Here is a 20293-nt window from a genome sequence, read left to right on the forward strand (position 1 = left end):
GTCCACAGACAGTTTTTCCAGGTCATGTGGCCAGCATGACTAAGCCACTTCTGGTGAAACCAGAGCAGCACACGGAAATGATTAGACAGAGATAAATTATTGACCCAACATCTGTGCTAGCCTATTGCAGCAAAAAGCAACGAATTATTCTGGAATTTTAGAGACTAAGGCTGTGTGCCTTTGCAACACACAAATGCAAAGCACAAAGGCTGTTGCAACATCCTTTGCAACACACAAATGTTGTTTATTAATAGTACAGCTTTATGTAGCAGTTTGCAGTTATATATACCTTCACATGAAAACATAATCTATCCTTGTGTACACAAGTGGAAAGGGGTGGGTGGGTCTTGTCGTCTGGGCATCCCAAGACCTTCATACGCACTGCCCAGACTTACACTCCAGAAAGGCCACTTTGGTTCTGCGAGCACAGCAGTTTGACTTCACCCCTGGTGGCGTACTCCATTGTCTCTCGGGACAGATGGATGCCAACAACAAGAGGGGTGATGTCCAAAAGAGAATTATCAGTACCTCGCCAAACTACTTGAATGCTTTTTAAAGTGTTATAGAAACAATATACACTGGTAGCTGAAATAGGGCATTAGCTTTAATACTGAAACTTTTATTTTCCTTCCTGGTTTTTGGGAGAAAGGTGGAGGGCCTTGTTATCTGCATGCCTCCTCCTTGCAAGCACATGCCCTTTTGTTGCCTGGAGCCTTAGTATAAGTAGAATACTACCTTTTTATCAGCCTTTACATATGGCAAGCATGAATCCCTATCATTGCTGGATGGCAGCCAAAAGAGGCCAGCTTGGTGGGCTGTTACTTTTTCTTCGTCTTCCCAGGCTATCGTGTTGCACATTCTTACAGGGTCATGCAGGACAGAAAAAGCAAACAGAGATAAGGGCCTTGATCAGGGATGTGACTGATAACTTATTGTCTGCAAGGTTTCAGCCATTATCCAGCTGATGCACTGGGAACGAAGCCCGCAGGCTTCAGTGCAAAGATGATGGAATTGTAGCAGCTTCCACCAAACACACGAAAAACAGATGGTTCTTAAACTGATGGTCTTCACAACATAAATTTTATTTATTTTGCTTTATCACATTTGTTTCCCAGCATTCCTCTGAGGAGCATCATGGGGTGGAAATGCAATTATTCATTTTTATCCTCACAACAATCCTGTGAAGTAGGCTATTGAGAGAGAGAGAGAGAGAGAGAGAGAGAGAGAGAGAGAGAGAGAGTAGCAGCTGAACAACACTGGTCTTCCAGGTCCAAGGCCGATATTTTGTCCTCTGATGGGTTTTTGGCAGCCTTCCCAACCTTCAGCTTTCCAGAAGTTATTGGGTTCTAACTTCCCATAGTCAGGGCTGATCCGAGTTGTAGGCCAAGAACATCTGCAGGGGCCCAGATCAAGGCAGGCCTGTCTTAAATAGCCAAAGATTCTAACTCTGGCTACATACAGGTGACTGTTTATCCAATAAGAAGGAAGGAAGGAAGGTCTACTGCAGTACACTGGAAGGAAGGATCCATCTTGTACATGGTTAAATATTCTTTATTTAAGAAAGAGTGAATACACCCCACCCACCCCATTGGCTGTGGCAATTTACCACACTTTTGGTGCGCCACCACAAGGGGAACTAGTTGATCAGCTGTAGCATTTGCTGGCATAGTGCGCTCCCCCATTTCTGACTAGGTGTGAAATAGCCCTCCTTTGCCACACGGGGAAATGCTCCCATTGGCCAGTTCTCCAAGCAGCTGTATGCCTGTACTTGACCATTTGCAAGAAGGACATCCTCTTGTGGTGTTGATGCCAGTTTGATTGATTGAGCATACCAAAGAGAATTTGCAGAAATATTCACAGGGGCCATCTTTTTTGAGGACTGGAGAGGGTCTCTGTCATTTCAAGTACAGTATACTTGGGTGCACATGCAGTGAATTTTAATGGGAGACAGCCAAGGAAGATGACTGCTCTGGTGCTGATGCAATTTGTTCTGAGGAGCACCACAGAGAGAACCAGGGCTACGTTTGAGCTATGGAACCAGGAATCGAGTTTGGTTAGGATCAAGGACTGGGGCTATATTTAGTTTGCAAGGGCAAAGGGCAGCTGGCCCTGTTTCTACCTCAATCTGGACCCAGATCTTGTTTTCCATGCAAAAGTATCCTAAACTTGGATAAAGAATACATTTGCTAAAAATAAACCCAGAAGGTACAAGCCAGCCTTGTAAATTCCTTAGAAAGGTGATCCAAAGCAGTTATGTTCTTCTTCTTCTTAATCCTGAGTTGCCCTTGGCCAATTCATTCCAAGCAGAGCCTAATCCATACCCTTCTTCAACACCGAGGGTGTGTCAGTTTACCGTCCTTTGGGGAGCCTGTAATTCTAGAAGTACATGCAACTGAGTCATCATGGGGCTGCGAGCAAGTTATTAATACATCTCCGTTTGATATGTGTGTGTGTCTCCCGGGAGTCTCCCCTGCCACTCCCTTTCGAAGACGCCATTCTGAATTCACATTGTTAGCTAATAGTTCATTTTCACCCTTGAGGAATGCTGAGCTGGACACCGTGCTGTCGGAAGGGTTAGCTAATATTCAGAGGACAGCGAACCAGGGTCTCCTTGAAAAAAGTAATGGGAAGCTTCCCCTACCGATTAATCAGAATCGAGAAGGTTCCATTTACTGCACATGCATAGAAAGAGAACAAAAATAAAGGGAGCAGGATGTGCAGTTCAACTCATTTCCCATTCCTGTAGTTTGCAAAAGCAGCTGTTGTAAGTACTATTGGGATGTTATCCAGTGGAGTAGCGTGGGGGGTGCAGGGGGGCCCGGCCGCACCGGGCGCAACATCTGGGGGGGGTGCGCTCGCACTCACAGCTCTCTGCCCCTACCTGGCTCACTCTCTCTCTCACTGCAGTGCTGGCTGTGCGAATCTGATCCGAGCCGCCGGGTCGCCGCCCACTGTGGAGGGGAGGGTGCCAGGCGTGCGGTGCAGTGCGGAGAGAGAGCGAGGGACTATCTGGGGGAGGGACAGTGCAGCGGGGGGGGGGCGCAAATTACTTGCCTTGCCCCGGGTGCTGACAACCTTCGCTACGCCACTGATGTTATCCACTTATATGTTCATCCTCTGCAAAGAATTTTTTTAAAAACAACAACAACTAAAGCATCCTTTTTTATTTTCGAAAAATACAAAACTGCTGCAGGGATTGTCGGGAGGTGTCTTTGTGACATCGTGAGTGCTTGTCAGTTGATGTTCTCCACTGCCAGCTTTTTGCTGAACCTGTTTTACAGAGACCAACCTCCTCTCCCTGTGCTTGCCTTACAGCCTCCCCAAATCTGCTGTAGAAGAGGGGACCCAGAACAGATTTAGGGGTGTACGGGGGGGGGGAGCATTACTCTGTGCAAGCAGAAAACCTTGCACTGACAAAACAAATTAGTGGGATACAGCTCATAGTCAGTATGCATTTGAATCTCCTTTAAACTCCCAAACTCCCAAAAAGAAAAGAAATTAGCATGCTCAAAATCAAGATAAATACAGTAAAAATAATTATTATTAAGGAAACACTTAAGACATCATAGAAGTTTCAATACATGCATATCTTCAGTAATTTTAAAAAAACCCATACATATACATACAGATATACATACTTATAATATAGTACTTAGAAAATAATATTAAGAATGGGCCACAGTTTTTTGGCAGTTTTTTTACTTATATCACTTAGATACATTCCTGCATCATTGCCACTATCAAGCAGTTCATGTTTAAACGTGAATTTATCACTTATGCACTTTCTGAAACAAAAGAACCAAAACATAGCCATACTTCAGCTGTCTCACTTACCTCAATTTTGCAATGCAGTTCTCTAAAAATGTTCAGAAAAGTGCATCTATTAGGGGAAAGTGCATAACAATGAATTTATTTGTGAATAACATACAAAAATGCAGTATACAGTGGTACCTCGGGTTAAGTATTTAATTCGTTCTGGAGGTCCGTTCTTAACCTGAAACTATTCTTAACCTGAAGCACCACTTTAGCTAATGGGGCCTCCTGGTGCTGCCGCGCCACCAGAGCACGATTTCTGTTCACATCCTGAAGCAAAGTTCATAACCTGAGGTACTATTTCTGGGTTAGCTGTAACCTGAAGCATATGTAACCTGAAGCGTATGTAACCTGAAGCGTATGTAACCTGAGGTACCTCCGTATTGGGGAAAATTCCTTGTAAAAATGTGTACAGTAGTCAACACTGTATATAAAAATACATTTATTAGAATAAATTTGAACTAAAATGCTGAATAATTTTCATGAGGACTTTTTTTTTGAAAGCAAAGTGCTGCAGAAATCTTTCTTATTTTATTAATATGGCACCTTTCCATAGTTAAAACCATGCTCAAGGCAGCTTGCAACAGGAAAAGGTTTCCAGAATTACAAACAAAGCAGAAATTGTCATAATAAATAAAACATGTCAAAAACTACACAGCAAAACCAAACTATTTCCACATAGGACATAAACCATAATAAGATCTAAAAATAGAGATATTAAAAAAATCAATAACAGCAACAAACTCCTGCACTTAAACAGTTCCCCAGCCCAAGAGTCCATTCAGAAACGTGGGAAAGTGAATTTAAGATTGGAAAAATGAGAGACTCAGAGAACCAAAATCAACTGTTTGTCTATCCCTAGTTTTCCATTTCATGGCAGCTGGAAGACTAGCAATTGTATTGTGGCATTTTCATTTTGTTTATTTCTATATCTCCCATCGTCAAAATTTACTCCAGGGTGATTTACAAGGTTGAGCAGTTGCAAATGCATAAAACTCCAAATAAAAGATGAGGCAGCAAATAAAAGAGCAATCAACGTTAGTTATTAGTATGGGTTTTTTTTTTAAAATTAAAAAAGCAATTTAAAAGCTTCAGTGAATAAACAGGGGTTTGCCAGAGTTTTGATAAGCAAGGGACTTAAGAGATATTTTTTCATGCGATCTGTGCTTGTTTCAGCCACCTCCACCACTGCAATTTTGTCTGATGGAATTTGCTATTGCCTATGAAAACTCACGCCACTGTGGACATGGTTAGTTTTTAAGATGTCAGAAGACCATTGTTTTTGCTTCTGACAGGCATATGCATAGTGGGAAAATCATCACCTACTGAATTTCTCTAGTTTCTACCTCTCCTAGAATATTATGTCTGTCTAAAACACCTGTGCCAACCTACCTCCATAATCTGAAAAATGGGGCAGTTGTTAGCATGTTGCTTTGCCATTAAAAACAAAACAAAACACTATAAGGCTATGGAAATGTAGTCATTTAGTTTGCATGTTTTATTATTGATGTGCCCTATCCTCATTGGGCTCAAGATGGGCAACAATGCTTTAAAAATTAATAAAGACAACTAAATTATGAATATTATTAAAAGGATTATAAAAGTACTGTGCCATGAAAAGCACAGGTCTAATGTAACCCAACCCCCTTGCTCCCTTGGGATCTTGCCTGCCTGCTGAGATCTTCAGAGGGGGCCCTCAGGACTCTCCCTAGGCCAATGTCTGTGCTCTGCAGCTTCCTCAAGTGCTTTTCTCAAAGCTGGGATAATGCCTCTTGCTTGCCTAGCTAGAAGATGGAGTTGTGTATGTGGACCTCTGGCTTGTGTGCGACTTCGTGATCTGCGCAAAGGGGAAAGTCCCATGTGCTGCGCTGCCCACTGTTGTCTCTGCCCCTACCTACGTTTTCTCTCTTGGCTTCATTAACCACAGGCGTGTGGCCCCTGGAAGATTTCCCAGGTGGCCCTCAGCCTGAAGTAAGTTCCCCACCTCTGGCGCAGACCATATGCTTCCACCAGGATTTTTATTATGGGCCCAGCACACACACACACACGTTTTATGTATCACCCACTATTTTAAGATAATTGTTTTGTGTATTGCTGGATTTGAACATTTTACTGCTCCTGGGGTTGATTTGATTTATGGTATTTTAATCTTGTAACTTTGTCTTAGAACCTCTGCGAGCCACTTTAGGGGCTATTTGGCTGAACTGTGGACTAAAAATAAGCTTTGTCCTAACCTCAAATCCACCCCTTTCCTAAGCTTAGGCATCATCTGATAAAACAGCCGCCTTATCGCAAGGCAAGGACTGCTGTGTCTGTGAGGCCTCCGACGAAGACAGGCTTGTTTTAAAGGGATCTTGGGTCTGAGCCACACAAACAGCATTTAAAACCTAAAAAGCTTTTAAACTGGGGTGGTGGCAGGAGCTGCTAATGATTATTATTGGAGATGGGCCAACTGTTAATGGGCAATACCCTGAACTGCAGGGGATGAAAATAGAACCCAACCACGTACAACTTTTGGCTGGTGTGTTTCAGCCAAACAACTAAATCACTGACAGGTTAAGGTTGTTTCCTGTTGCCAGCGTGGTGTTGTAACATTATGGTATGTGACTGGCATGCTGTTTCAGAGGGCTGATCTGATGAAAAGTGGATGAAAAGAAGCAATCCCTATGAGCTTCCAGGATCGGCACATGGGCCTAGAGTTTATCATCACTCCAAAACAGTCTTTCGAAATCTTAAAACCAGAAGTACCCCTTTAACGATATAATTTCAAATGCTTTGTTTACACTACTGTTAGTCTTAACAGAGGCATCAAGAAGCACCCTTAGCAGCACACCGCCCTCAGCCTGTATTGTTGCTTCATATCGTAGAAATATGAAGATTGATCAGAAAAGCACTGAAGGTATTAAATCAGTTTGTCATGTCTGTGACTCTGACACAGTAACACAATGAAACATACTATGGAGTCCCCCAGGAACATAGAAAACTGACATACCGAATCCAGGGGTGCCATCTCCTAGGAGCCGAGCCCTTTTGGCACCCCCAGCGTTTTGGGGGAAGGAGCGCCCCCCCCCAGTCCAAAGGTGGCAGGAAGTAGCTCCAGCTAGTGGCAGCAGCAGCAGGAGTACCTGCGGCCATTGAATCTGTGCTGCCACTGTACTGCCACCACACTTGGCTCCAACCCCGGCCCCTCTGACATCCTGACATCATGTGCATTTTTCTTCATCACAGTATTGTTAGCATGGACTGGCTACGGCTCTGGTTGGACAGGGGTCCCTCACAACCCTAGCTGGAGATGCTTGGGATTGAACCTGGGACCTTCTGGATGCTAAGCAGGTGCCTTGCCACTGAGCCACAGCCCTTCCCCAAGCATCTTTGATACACTTTTGCTGTTTAAAGAGCTTTCAAAAGGCTTTCAGTGGAGAACTGAAAGTGTGCCATACAGTCAGGTCAATGCTACAGTCTCAGTTCCGGAGAAGGAATGGCAGCTAATTACATTCACCATTCACAATGAATTTAGCACCAAGTCTTCACCCTGTGCAGCTGGATGCTGCAGAACCCACCTGACTCCTGTCCATTCGGTTCATGCTGGCCAAAATCCTGGTTCCCCCATTGGCAAAGGATCTAAGTACCTAACAACACTGATGTTTTTGTCCTGAGGATAAGGCTTTTTTCTGCTTTAGACCCAATATGAAATCTGTTTCACTGATCCATTTCCCCTTCCATACACTGCCGTGGTTATCATTCGTTCACGATGACTTTCTTTGATGAACCCAAAAAATGTCATTTTAATTTAACAAGCGTGTGATTTGGCTGCAGGAATGAATGGATGAAGCCCACTTTCCCATAGAAATTTAGCCAAGGGTGCATAAAACGGCTTTTAATTGCACCCCACCCTCCTCCACTATCAATAGCGGATTTCACCCCCTACTACAATTAATGTATGTGATCTCCATGTTGCAGGCATGAGAAATCCCAAATTAACACAACCACTTTGTGCTCGCTCAGTCGTCTGATTTGTTTGCCAGCCTTGAATTATTCATTTCACACCAGATGATGAAAGGAGGAGAAGAGTCAGACAGCTCTTTCTATTCCTTTCAAAAATGATTTTGTCTGTTGAACAATAGCTTTCTGACTTGCTGTTTCTCTGCATGTTGTTGTGACAGGAAGAACTACAGGTGGGCATCCACTGGGGGAAAAGGTCCTTTGGTTCAAAAAGCATTCAGACCAAATATTGCCTCAAAAATTCTTTTGACTTTAATTAGGCAACTCATACCCACTGAAAATGCCCTGCAGGAAAACACACTATTCTTTGGGCTTGTTCTGCCATGCTATGCAATAAATGTAGCACTGGTGCCATGCTATGCTGTGTCTTTGTTTACTTGTGGTCTATTGGGTTGGGTAGGATATAATTAGCAGTAGTGGGCAGCATGCTGTGCTTGCATTGCTCTCCTGACCTCCCTCCAACTGTGGCACTTCTGCTTTCTTCTTCTTTCTTTCTTCTTCTTCACTCACAGCAGAGTAAAATTGTCTTCCATGATCACTGTCTTAACAGTGAGTCTGTAAGTGACTGTGGAGGCCCATTCTGGATCCACATGTCCTTCCACAGTGGGAACATAGATTTCCGGGTGGGAGTTGATTATGGTGAGGGTTTGCCAAATGTGCCTTCCTCTTTAGCACATTTCTCCCTTTCGTCCTGAGCTTGAGCATCTTCAAAGTCCATGACACCTTTGGAAAAGGCTGTTCTCCAATTGGAGCGCTCGCAGGCCAGAGTTTCCAAGTTGTTGGTGTTTATACTACTTTTTTTTTTTTTTTAGATTTGCCTTGAGAGAGTCTTTAAACCTCTTTTGTTGACCACCAGCATTATGCTTTTAATTTTTAAGTTCAGAATAGAGTAGTTGCTTTGGAAGATGATAATCAGGCATCTGAACAACATGACCAGTCCAACGAAGCTGATGTTGAGGAATCATTGCTTATTCCAATACACTGGCATTAATTCACCTGACTTCCCAAGTGATATGTAAAATTTTTGGGGGAGACACTGTTGATGGAATTTTTCAAGTAGTTGAAGATGGCTTTTATATGTGGTCCATGTTTTGCAAGCATACAGTAAGGTTGGTAGTACAATAGTTTTGTAAACAAGCATTTTGATTTTCCTGTGAATGTCCCGGTCCTCAAACACTCTGCACTTCAATCGGGAGAAAGCTGCATTTGCAGAGCTCAGGAGATGCTGGATTTCAGTATGGATGTCGGCCCTTGTGGAACGATGTAGGAGAAGTGATGGACACTTTCCAATGTTACACCATTGAGTTGGATTTGTGGCACTGCATAGGGGTTGGTGCAGCACTTTGGTTTTTTGGATGTTGCGCGATAGGCCAAGCTTTTTGTAAGCTTCTGCAAAGATATTTAGAATGGTTTGGAGGTCATCCTCTGAGTGTGCACACACTACATTGTCATCAGCATACTGAAGCTCTGTGATAGAAGTTATTGTAACCTTATTCTTTGCTTTCAGCCTACTCAAATTAAAGAGCTTTCCATCTGTTCGATATAGTATCTCTACTCTGTGTCACTGCTGCGCACCAGAGTAGGGAGGGGCAAGGTTGGTGCAGTGTAAACACACTGGTGGAGTCAATCCAGCACTCCTGCTGGTGCATTTGCACCACAGGCCACAAGTTCGCCAGCTCTGTTCTAGTGGATGAGCTCAATAGGTTGCAGACTCTGCATCTGAATGTTCCTTGTTTTAGCACCAGTAGGTCCTGACACGGGATGACCTTGTGCCTGCCACTCATCTGCAGCTGCTGCCCAGGATCATTATGACAATATTAGGGGGGAATGGTGCAAAATGGATACTACATTAAATTAAAGAACTTGGATTCCCATTTAGTGCCTTTCTGCACAATCCATATTCTGAACAATAAATGCTCCTTTGTTGATTGGTTGTTGAATATATATCACAAGAATTCTGTTCTGGCTTTTATCTTACAAGTGATAGGGTCCATGCTAGCTTGGTCTGCCCCTAACATCACCTGTCCCAGCCTCCTGACCTCTATGCACTGGTGTAGACTTTTGATGGTGGGAAGCTTATATGATAGTCTCCCCCTCTCTAGACACCCATTTCAGTGTGTGGGTGTTGGGGAGGGGGGGCAGTGCATCCATGACATCAGGTACGAGACTAGACCATGGAGCCCTCTACCCCCACTTACCGTATTCATTGTTTTCACTCATGGGTTTAAGTAGGGGCATATCCTTTTTTCAATCATTCCAAGTCAGTATTCTAGGATAATGACTGTCATATTGTTAGTGACAGGTGATGCATCTTTCCCCTACCTCCTACCCTTGTCTTTTTGGGGGATCTCCCTCTAAGTTTCAATTATTTTATTTTATTTTATTTTAAAATAAAAAAGAACATTGTTAAGTTTATAAGCAGATATTTTGTAATCAGAAAGTGGGATGATGTGAAGGGGGCATTGTAAGTAAATGTGAAGCACCAAAAACCAAAGTTAATGTCATTTCTTATATTTGGAAATATATTGCTTATTAAAAGGAAGTGTACATTGCTTGTCTTTCACCCCAGTGCCAGGACACTGGAAGCTGGGAACAAAATTACTTCTTGCTGAGCAGCTAAGTAAAATGTGGTCTGCATGTTTTTCTCTATGTCACTGTAGGTAAAAAATGTCCTTTAAAAAAACAAAAACTGATTGTTTGGGGAAGGGGTCCTAGCATATCCATAGGGTAGGAAGACAGAACTCTTTCTTACTTTTAGGGGTTTGATGTGCAGCACAGTCAACAATGGATACAACAGATTTGTTGTGCCTCAAGCATTTGTACATTGGATTTCCATGGTTATTGTTCTCTGTTTGTTTGGTTTGGTTTTTCTCCACTGGAAAAATCGTGTGTAAAGGTTTCTTCAAAGTTGCAAAATGCTTTGAATGGAACACCTGCTGGTTAAACATTCTGCTGACTGAAATATAAGGCCTGCATTTTGTGCTGCAATTTTCTTTTCTTTCAGATGGTAGCCAAAAATATCAACCATAGCTGTCTTTGGAGGGAGAGAGAGAGAGGAAAGATTAACTGTAGTTTCAGAAATATTTACACTTTCCATTATTCAGGACAAAGGACACAGAGGAGGCAAATAGCATTCTGGATGGCTGACTTCAGGTTGGAAGTCACTTGTATTTTATCTTCCTCCAAGGTGCAAAATAAAGACAAATGGAAGTAATTCCAGAGCCAGACACTGTTTTTCCTCTCTGTTCACTCTTTTTATTGAAGAGGGTAACACCCAACAGGGAAATTATTCTACACAAGCCCTGTTGAAATGAGTGGGAGCTGCCCCAATGCTCTCGTACAGCTCCCATTCATTTCAATGAGGCTTGGGGGAGAGTCCTGGGGGCCACATTTGGACCTTGGGCTTGTGGTTCCTTCCCCCTACCCAGCATATGCCATAGAGTACGTATGCCATAGAGTACGGTTCCAAGCACAATTCAAAGTGTTGGTGCTGACCTTTAAAGCCCTAAACGGCCTCGGTCCAGTATACCTGAAGGAGCATCTCCACCTCCATCGTTCTGCCGGACACTGAGGTCCAGCTCTGAGGGCCTTCTGGCAGTTCCCTCCCTGCGAGAAGCCAAGTTACAGGGAACCAGGCAGAGGGCCTTCTCTGTAGTGGCACCCGCCCTATGGAACGCCCTCCCATCAGATGTCAAGGAAATAAGGAACCATCTGACTTTTAGAAGACATCTGAAGACAGTCCTGTTTAGGGAAGCTTTTAATGTTTAATAGGTTATTGTATTTTAGTGTTTTGTTGGAAGCCGCCCAGAGTGGCTGGGGGGAACCAACCAGATGGGCGAGGTATAAATAATAAATTATTATTATTATTATTATTATTATTATTATTATTATTATGAGTATCTTCTTGTGATATGCAGAATTGCATTGTAAAACTTGAGAAAATATTGCTGCAGATCTGGGGCAACAGAGTTTGGGGGTGCAAGGGCACCCATAACTGCTAGAGTTAGTGAATGTTAGAAATTAATAAAGGGGTAGGATTGAGCTCATATTTGGAGTATTGAAGGGAAGATGCCAGGCCAGTAGCAAAATACAAGCTAAGCTCCCTTTCCAGGCCAGGGCCTCACCTGGGATAGGAGCCATTAAGTATGACAAAAAGTATTGATGGCGCATCGCAGGGAAATCCTTGGGCCTGTGCCAATGGAGGTTGCCAAGGTTACGCTGAGCGATGACGTAGGCTGTGGGTAAATCGCCACCTTCTAAAACTTGGTTTGGGATAGCGGGAAGAAGGGGAGGAGCTACTTGGCATGGGGTTTTCTGGGAGGAAGTGGGAAGAACTCTATGTGGCGCTGGCTGGAGGAGGCTGCACTGAGAAACTGGGAGCCATGACTGGCTGCTGCTTTGCGCCCAAGCTTGCTGAAGAGAGGAGCCATGGGGGACACTTTTGGGGCATAATGTTCTGTGCCCCCTCCATTGAAGGCTTCAGGTATAAACATATGTAAAAGAAACCATATTTCTTAAAGACATGGCAGTCTCTGCCATGTATTGTTTCCCAATGGAAACATGACTTTGGGTAGGTGCTTGGAACACCTTGGAATCTTGCAATTGTTCAGCAGAGATTGGGTGTTGGTGTGCAACCTTCGTAGCAATAATCTTGGGGTGGGGTGGGGGGTCGGGGATACTTTTTGCTAAAGTAGACTGACATCCAGAATTTTACCGCTTGCAGAGGAAGTTGCCCTCCCTCTCACTTTTTTGGAAGCTAAGGAAATATAGCTTATGATTACCCCAAATGGCAAAAAGAATAAAGCACAGTTTAAGTTATATTGCTTATTTCTTGGTCTGTGTTTCATATACAAACAGAGCTAGGGTAGTTAAATGTTTTAAACTAATGGAAAACTTGATTCTCAGAGACTACATGTAATATGTATGGAATAAGAGTGTACACTCTCATTTGACCAAATAATAATGGCAATAAAAGCAGTCACATGAGCAGCAAGGCAGTGCCTGGAACATCAGGTCATATTCAAAGTCAATGCTATTTTAAGCAGCTGAATATGAAAAGGGACTTCAGGTCGATGGGTATCGCATTCAAAACCCTTTGTATTGTCTTGAGTGACCTTATAGGATGTGACTTTACAGCTTGGATATGCTGAATAGGTTGGAAAAAAAAAATCCTTTGGAGCAACATGAAAATATGAAGCACTTACATTATTTTCATTGAGCTGCATTAGACAGAACAGGCTAGGGGGAGTCAGTAAATTAAAGTAATCCCAGTGCAATTGCCAGAAGTAAAAGGAATAAAATCCCCAATTGAAACTACTAGTGTACAAACAGTAATAAACATGATTAGCTTTTGCCAAGGTTAGGAGAAGAAGATGGAGCTTAGAACATCACAAAATGGGGCAAAAATGCAATAACTATCTTGAACAGCCTGGGGCTTCATAATCAATGAACAAGATTTAAATGTCTCTCAAAAACACAGCACAGCTCTTTGAATTGGAAGAGAATTTTAATATATTTTCTACTTGGAACTCACTGGAATTGGAAGAGAAATGAACACAGTGAGTGGGTACACCTCTGTCAGGCTTTGAAAGTGGATGTGGAGGCATAAATAAATGATGATGATGATGATGATGATGATGATGATGATGATTTATTATTTATACCCCGCCCATCTGGCTGGGTTTCCCCAGCCACTCTGGGTGGCTTCCAACAGAATATTAAAATACAATAGTCTATTAAACATTAAAAGCTTCCCTAAACAGGCCTGCCTTCAGATGTCTTCTAAAAGTCTGGTAGTTGTTTTTCTCTTTGACATCTGGTGGGAGGGCATTCCACAGGGTGGGTGCCACTACTGAGAAGGCCCTCTGCCTGGTTCCCTGTAACTTGGCTTCTCGCAGGGAGGGAACCGCCAGAAGGCCCTCGGCACTGGACCTCAGTGTCCGGGCAGAACAATGGGGGTGGAGATGCTCCTTCGGGTATACTGGACCAAGGCCGCTTAGGGCTTTAAAGGTCAGCACCAACACTTTGAATTGTGCTCGGAAACATACTGGAAGCCCATGATGATATTGTCTGTTTGTTAGTTTTAGTTTTGTCTTTTGTGGGGTTTTTTTGTGCTTTTAACTGTTCTCAGTTATCTTATGCTTAGATCACATTGACACGCTGGTTTAGAAGGTGATTAATAAATCTGTGATGGTTTGGAGGGGTTGTGGCGGCACATGCCAGTTCCAACTTCTTTGCCTGCTTATAAGCCTCCCCTTAATAAGAGTTCCTGACCCCAGGGGAGATTCTAAATGCACTCATAAAAGCACATTAATATCCCTTCAGATCTTCCTGCTCAACACAGGAAGGTCAGGGTGGAGGGATGAGGATGCAGGGGTCAAAAACAGCATGTGCTGTGTTGCACCTACCCTGTGCATGATTTTAACACATATAAAAGAATGCCCCACCAAGGGCCGCACTAAAAGAGATGTGTTGCCACACGTCTGGGCCAAATGTGTGCTGATATCCTCCATTGGGCAGGATGACACAGGTGACCCCCTAACCCCAGCCTGAGGTAGATCGATTGTATGATCAGGTTTCAAATAAATTTGCTCAAACTTTGCTAATTTTTATGTGGAATATACACAGCATTGCTGCCTGTTCAATGAATACTTTATATCGGCATCTGACCTCTAATGTTCCTTCAGTTCAGTATTTGATATTTGGCAATAATAATCATTCTTATTATTCTTGTTGGCATCCATCTGCCTCAAAAGCCAATGGATTGTGTCTTGCTCATATTACTGATATTTATTAGCTGCTTTCCTTATAAAAATGATGCCAAGTTGCTTACAAATGTAATGTAAACACTAAAACCAGTTACAACCAACACAGCCAATAATAACCACACACAACAGATGAGCAGTACAGGTCCCAACCCACTAAAGGACATTGTTGCTTCCGATAGAAAATTTTAAACCTTGTCTAGATACTGAAAGGTAATTCCTTGCCCACACACATGATACAAAATGGAAAAGGAATGGTGATAGAAGTCTAAAACATACAGCTTCTCCTTCACTGGCTGGTGGAAAGGGTCAAGCTGATCTCCCCTAGCCCTGTTTATGGCTGTGCTGGTATTTGATATTTCTCTGTGAAAGCAGTGCTTGTTGCTATGTAGCAGTATTTAATATTTGACTGATTTCGCAGGCAACGTTCAGCAATATTTAGCACTGTGTACCTGACCGTTTATGAGCATTCCTATTTGTTGCCTGCCAGTTCAGTATATTCTCAAAAATGTTTTGATTCAGGTGACCATTTAAAGACATCAACCCTCTCCTGCAGTCTGAAATGGTGCAGCCCAGCAAAAGCTGTGCCTCGTGACATTTTGTTCCACCCATTTAAGGGAATTTGGCAGCATTTAGATGCGGCAGAGGTGGCCAGTCCCAAGAACCAGTTCTGGGCCCTCTTGACCTGTGGTCAGCTGCAGTGCACAAGCTCCTTGTGTAAGCAGACACAGGCACTTCAATTCGTTCCTTGCTCCTAGATTGGAACAAGATAGTTCCCCCATGTTCCCTGACACTTCAGAGCTGGCTTCACCTTATCTGTCACGGTGTACTGAAACGTCGCTTGCTTTTGATAACGGAGTGTCCCCTGCACTGGTCCCAATTGCATGCTTTTAGCTTTCTTGGAAGTAAGATTGTGCAGGCCAATTAGCATCTAATTTTAGCAGCTATACTTCAGCCCTTGAGAGGAGGCAGTCATTTTGGACTCACAAACCTTGGTTAAAGAACATCCTCTTTCAAGAGCTCTGCAGGTTTGCTTTTCTATCCAGCTTTGTTGTACAGCTCTTATCACTGCTATCGGAGTACTGAGAAGTCATCGCATTTCCCCGGGGAGCAAGATTGAATTTAAAAACACAGGTCTTTTATTATATAGATATATGCTGGTGAATCTCAGAGCAGTTTGTCCAGGGCTCCTAGGGAGCTTCAGCATTGCTTTATGGGATCGACGCCCTGATTCTTCTTCACCCTCACTCCCACCAGAGATTGGAAAGTTCCTTTTTAAAATGAACCAGTTCCCATTCTAGTTTAGCATGTCCAAAAGGGAACAGCCTTCCTACAGGGTCCTTCCCACCTCAATTTCACAAGGGGATGTATTTGTCTGGCGTCACCTGCACACAAACATTGCAAAAATTAGGGAAACAGAAAGAAGTCTAGTTTACAATATATATTTCTGGGAGTGTTTGATTCATTGTGAGTTCATGGGGTGATGTTAAAGAAAGAAGGGGGCGAGGCTGATGTGCTGAGCAGGAATTCCAAATTTAGGCCGCCTTTTGGCTTTTTTCAGCAAGGGAGTCAGGACTCAGCAATGAATCTCCACTCTTGATAAGTACAAGCAGGTGTGAAGCACTAGGAGTCAGCTTTCCTGAATGCAGATATGTCAGCAGAACAGAGTAGTTAACATTTTTATGACAAGATGGGCATCTATGTTTCAAGATGGGGGAAATGTATAGTCTTATAGAGGTGACGGCTAAAGATGTCTTTCTTTTCTTTTAAAGAGCTCATTTTAGCCAGACTCAAACCCTTGCTTCTTTTTGTTTTCATCACAGACTTTGCATTCGTTAATATAAACTTTTTGTAGATATAGTTTTTGTTTTTACCAAGAGGCATGTATTGAACTGAACAAGGGCTGAATCACAGCAGTGTTTGCTCTGCCTGTTAGTCCTCTGCACAAAACAGAGGCACAGGCAAAGGGCTCTGTAGCCCCTTCCTCTGTGGCAGAACCCTTCCTTTAGGCTTCTCATCACCATTTGCCTCTGCCTTGCACATACAGAAGCCAGCAGCTGAGGGCAGTACTCTCACAGGGCCCAGAAATTGGACTTAAAGAGTCTTCTTGGGTGGTGTCCTGGTCTGGTTTTGTAGAGGACCCTACAAAGCAAGACATTGACATATCAGGGGTTGCAGCACCATGGAGAGCTCTGAGTGAGAGTTGGAGCCTCTTATGTCCAGTCAACTTCTCCTAGGTTCTACCTGCTTTTGAGAACTAGAGTCCTTAAAGGGCTAATGCTTTAGCCAGAAAATGGGCCCTCCTCCATTCCTTGGCCTCCTACCTGGTGCATTCAAGATAGTTAGGAACCGCATCTGGCTCCTTGGCTAGTGATTCAGTTCCATGTGGTATCAGGCAAGTCCCGGCCCTCATTATTTCCAAATGGACCTTAAAGACCTGCATTATCATTATTAATTCGTATCTAAACTAACCCTGCCTTTGGGGACTAATTAGGCTCTGTATATTGGAGGCTGTGTGGTGGTTGCTTTTTGTATTAAGGTCAATTGGTTTGCATTTTTCTGCATGGCTATGGATACTTTAAATGTTTAAAGTCTGTTTCTTATGGGATATGTGTTGGAAATGGTTGTAACCCATTTTGGAAGACAGTTCCCTCCCCTCCCCCTGGTCTAAGGGTCTCTTAAATAAATGAAATAAACATAGTCTTGGGGGGAAGCTGTTGAGATACAAAATGGTGGGGGGCGGTTGAGGTGCTTATTGAATCAGGGGACAAGGTCATGAGTCCCTCAGCTCTGTCAAGATCTGTCATGGTTTGGCAGCCCCAGACTGAAGAGGAGGAGGAGGGAGGAGGAGCAGCAGATGGGGGCTGGAAACCTGGAAACCTTCCTTTGTGACCCTAGTTGTCAGAGAGGGAACTTAATTATACTTAACTGCATATGCTCAAAGACTAACATTATGCTTCCTGTGTATCTAAAATAACCCTTGGTTGTGAGAAGCTGAGCAGTATATGGCAGTATTATTCTATAAATATCCCAAAATGGGCATAATCTACCTATAAGTTATCCTGAACAAATGCTAGTGAATGGATGGAAGCTACCATTCAGAATGAACAAAGGTCCAATTCACAGACAGTAGCCCTTATACATGAAGGAACATCTTCTGTCAGAGAGAGAGAGAGAGATAAATTGAAACAAGTTCAGATAGTTCAGATAAATAGCCCTTTTGTGCTGTTTTCAGTCACCTTTGGGAATAAATGGAAATGACCTTGTTTTTGTTTGTAAATTTCAAAGTGCACTAGAGGTGAGCTAATACTCATCTTATTTCAAACAGTGATGCATCTATTTAAACCTGTTACCTGCTAGTGTAAACAAGACCTTTAGGATTGAACTTAATCCCTGTGCCAAGGAGCAAGGAAAGGATCTTGTGAAAAGAGTTTGTGCAATGTTTGTTGCATGCTATCTCTCTGCAGAACAGCTAACTTAATACCTAGGTATGTTTCATTCCCCAAAACACCTTTGTTAGCAGGAATTTAGATGAGTGGGGCTGAGAAGTAGATCTTCACTGCAGTGTGCAGATTTCTGGAAATGATCTTGGATAGAGCAGGGAAATCCAGTGCATCCCTCTGATATCAGTTTGATTTGACTTTGAATTGCCAGCTGTAGGTGACTGTGAGCACATGGGTCAGTAGATGCAAGCATATATGTAGATGAATTGTGCTCTGTCTTGACGGCCTTTGTTTATCTCTCTCATTCTTTTCCTCCTGCAGATTACGCCAGGCAGCAAGGCAGCTCAGTCCCAGATGAACCAGGGGGACCTGGTGGTAGCAATTGATGGAGTCAACACAGATGGCATGACCCACCTAGAGGCCCAGAACAAGATAAAATCAGCCAGCTACAACCTGTCTCTTACTCTTCAAAAGTATGAGGAGATAAGTTATTACCATTGTGGGGAGATGGCTAAAAGGCACCACCTTAAGAGTGCTGCTGTGGGCATTGTGTTGTAGTGCAGAAGCAGGGTGTCCTGGTTCCTCATGATTCCTATCCCTGTGCAAGCACATGACGTAAATGCAGCCTTTAAACCTGCCTTTTTTAGAATCATAGAACTGCAGAGTTGGAAGGGACCCTGAGGATCATCTTGTCCAACCCCCTGCAAGGCAGGAATATGCAGCTTTCCCATATGGGGATCAAACCTGCAACCTTGGCGTTATCAGCCAATTTTGTATTGCATGTGCATGCGCGCGCGTACACACCCACACCCACACACCAGAGTGTAAAATAATTCAAAGGCTGCATTTTGGATGTGATGTTGTTGGGCTGGGGACAGAAAACGTTATGAACTTGCACATCCTGTTCTTGTATAGGAAGGTAGCAGCATCTAAAGCAGCTTCCCAAGCCACTTTTGATGATGAAATCTGATAGAAATTCCAAATGCTGTGTAAGCTTGGTTGTAGGTCTGATTCAAGGAGAACAATCACCCCACAGGAGTACCTGGGGCATGCGCTGGGTAGCCACTGGGCTCAAGGCCTATAACTGGTGCTTCCACATGAGACTTGCTTATGCTGCTCTACATGGATGCATTTTCAGGCAGCCAATGCCCCCCTGCCCCCCTGTGTGAAGTAAGCTCAAGTTGCTTTATAATCAAAATTAAAATCCCATATATGTGTCAGATGCTATTTTATTTTGCATGTTGTTAGCAAAGTCGAACTCTGTGCAGAATTACCAGCTGTATATCACTGGACTTAAACATTTCAGTACTAGAGGTGTGTTGTTTTCCCACTTGTTCTGAACTTGTTGTTGCATCCTGATATTGTGGCAAATTGTTCCACCTCAACCTACCAAGTTCAATCACTGCCCTTCACGATTCTGCTAAGGTTGCAGCTCTACCTCCTAGGCCCTGCCCTGTCTTCTTCCCCTCTAAATCCATATTTAGTGACCTTAGCTTGAGCCCATTGACTATCTCAAGTTGGATGACGTTATATACCATAAGCTGTTTCAATTTATTTATTTTTTACTGATGGCCAAGTTTGTTTTAAAAAATTAACAACATAGTGGTTTAAAAATGGGAATAAATGTGAGTCAAGTGTTACTAGGCATGTTCTTTAAGGATGTTTTGGGCCACCTAGTCCAAGCCCCTACAATGCAGGAATCTCAACTGAAGCATGCATGGCAGGTGGCCATCAATATGCATTGAGTTTTCACAGGGGTCTTGTGCCCTTAATATGATGGTCAAGAGGACCTAATGAAGAGGCTGTGAGGTTTTGACACCAGTGCAATCCCAACAGCAGTGCAACTTGAGTTCCCTCTCTGCCTACCCCTATGGGTGATTCTGCATGGCTATCTGCAGTGGTTTTGCCTAGATGTAGGTTGATTGCTATAGGGAAAGGTTGAAACTTGGCACTGCCCTGGCTTGTGATGGGTATGCAATAAGGATAATCTCTTGTCTTGGGTGATTTGTAAAGGAGGGAGAAAAGGAAGCCAGTTTATGGTATAAGAGCAGTTTATGGAATGTTGAGATGAAACGCTGAGTAGGGTGAGTTGAACCCCTTCTGAGCGATTGGTGGAAAAAGAAGTTAAAAAATAAAACGGAAGAGAGGGATAAAAACAAGTACTGAGGGTTGGTTATAGAGTAAAAACTTCCCTTGAAGTGAGCCTTAGAGCCTTAGAGCTGAAGACCCTCCTTCCTCCATTGTCTGCAGGATATATATGAATACAGTCAT

General features: G+C 43.3%; 1 protein-coding gene across 50 annotated transcripts in view; it reads left to right on the top strand.

Moving 5' to 3' along the window:
* The window catches only part of LDB3 (LIM domain binding 3), a 152461-nt gene that overhangs the window by 42001 nt on the left and 90167 nt on the right, over nucleotides 1-20293 (top strand). For all 50 annotated transcript variants that reach the window (XR_014511020.1, XR_014511021.1, XR_014511022.1 and 47 more), the window contains one exon: nucleotides 18344-18495. Coding sequence is in view for 27 of the 50 variants with exons in the window: in XM_083439993.1 (XP_083296119.1) it covers nucleotides 18344-18495 (152 nt within the window). In the remaining 23 variants the exon portion in view is untranslated. The remainder of the gene's footprint in view (nucleotides 1-18343; nucleotides 18496-20293) is intronic.

Source organism: Podarcis tiliguerta (assembly GCF_965153285.1).
Source record: "Podarcis tiliguerta genome assembly, chromosome: 5".
NCBI lineage: Eukaryota > Metazoa > Chordata > Lepidosauria > Squamata > Lacertidae > Podarcis > Podarcis tiliguerta.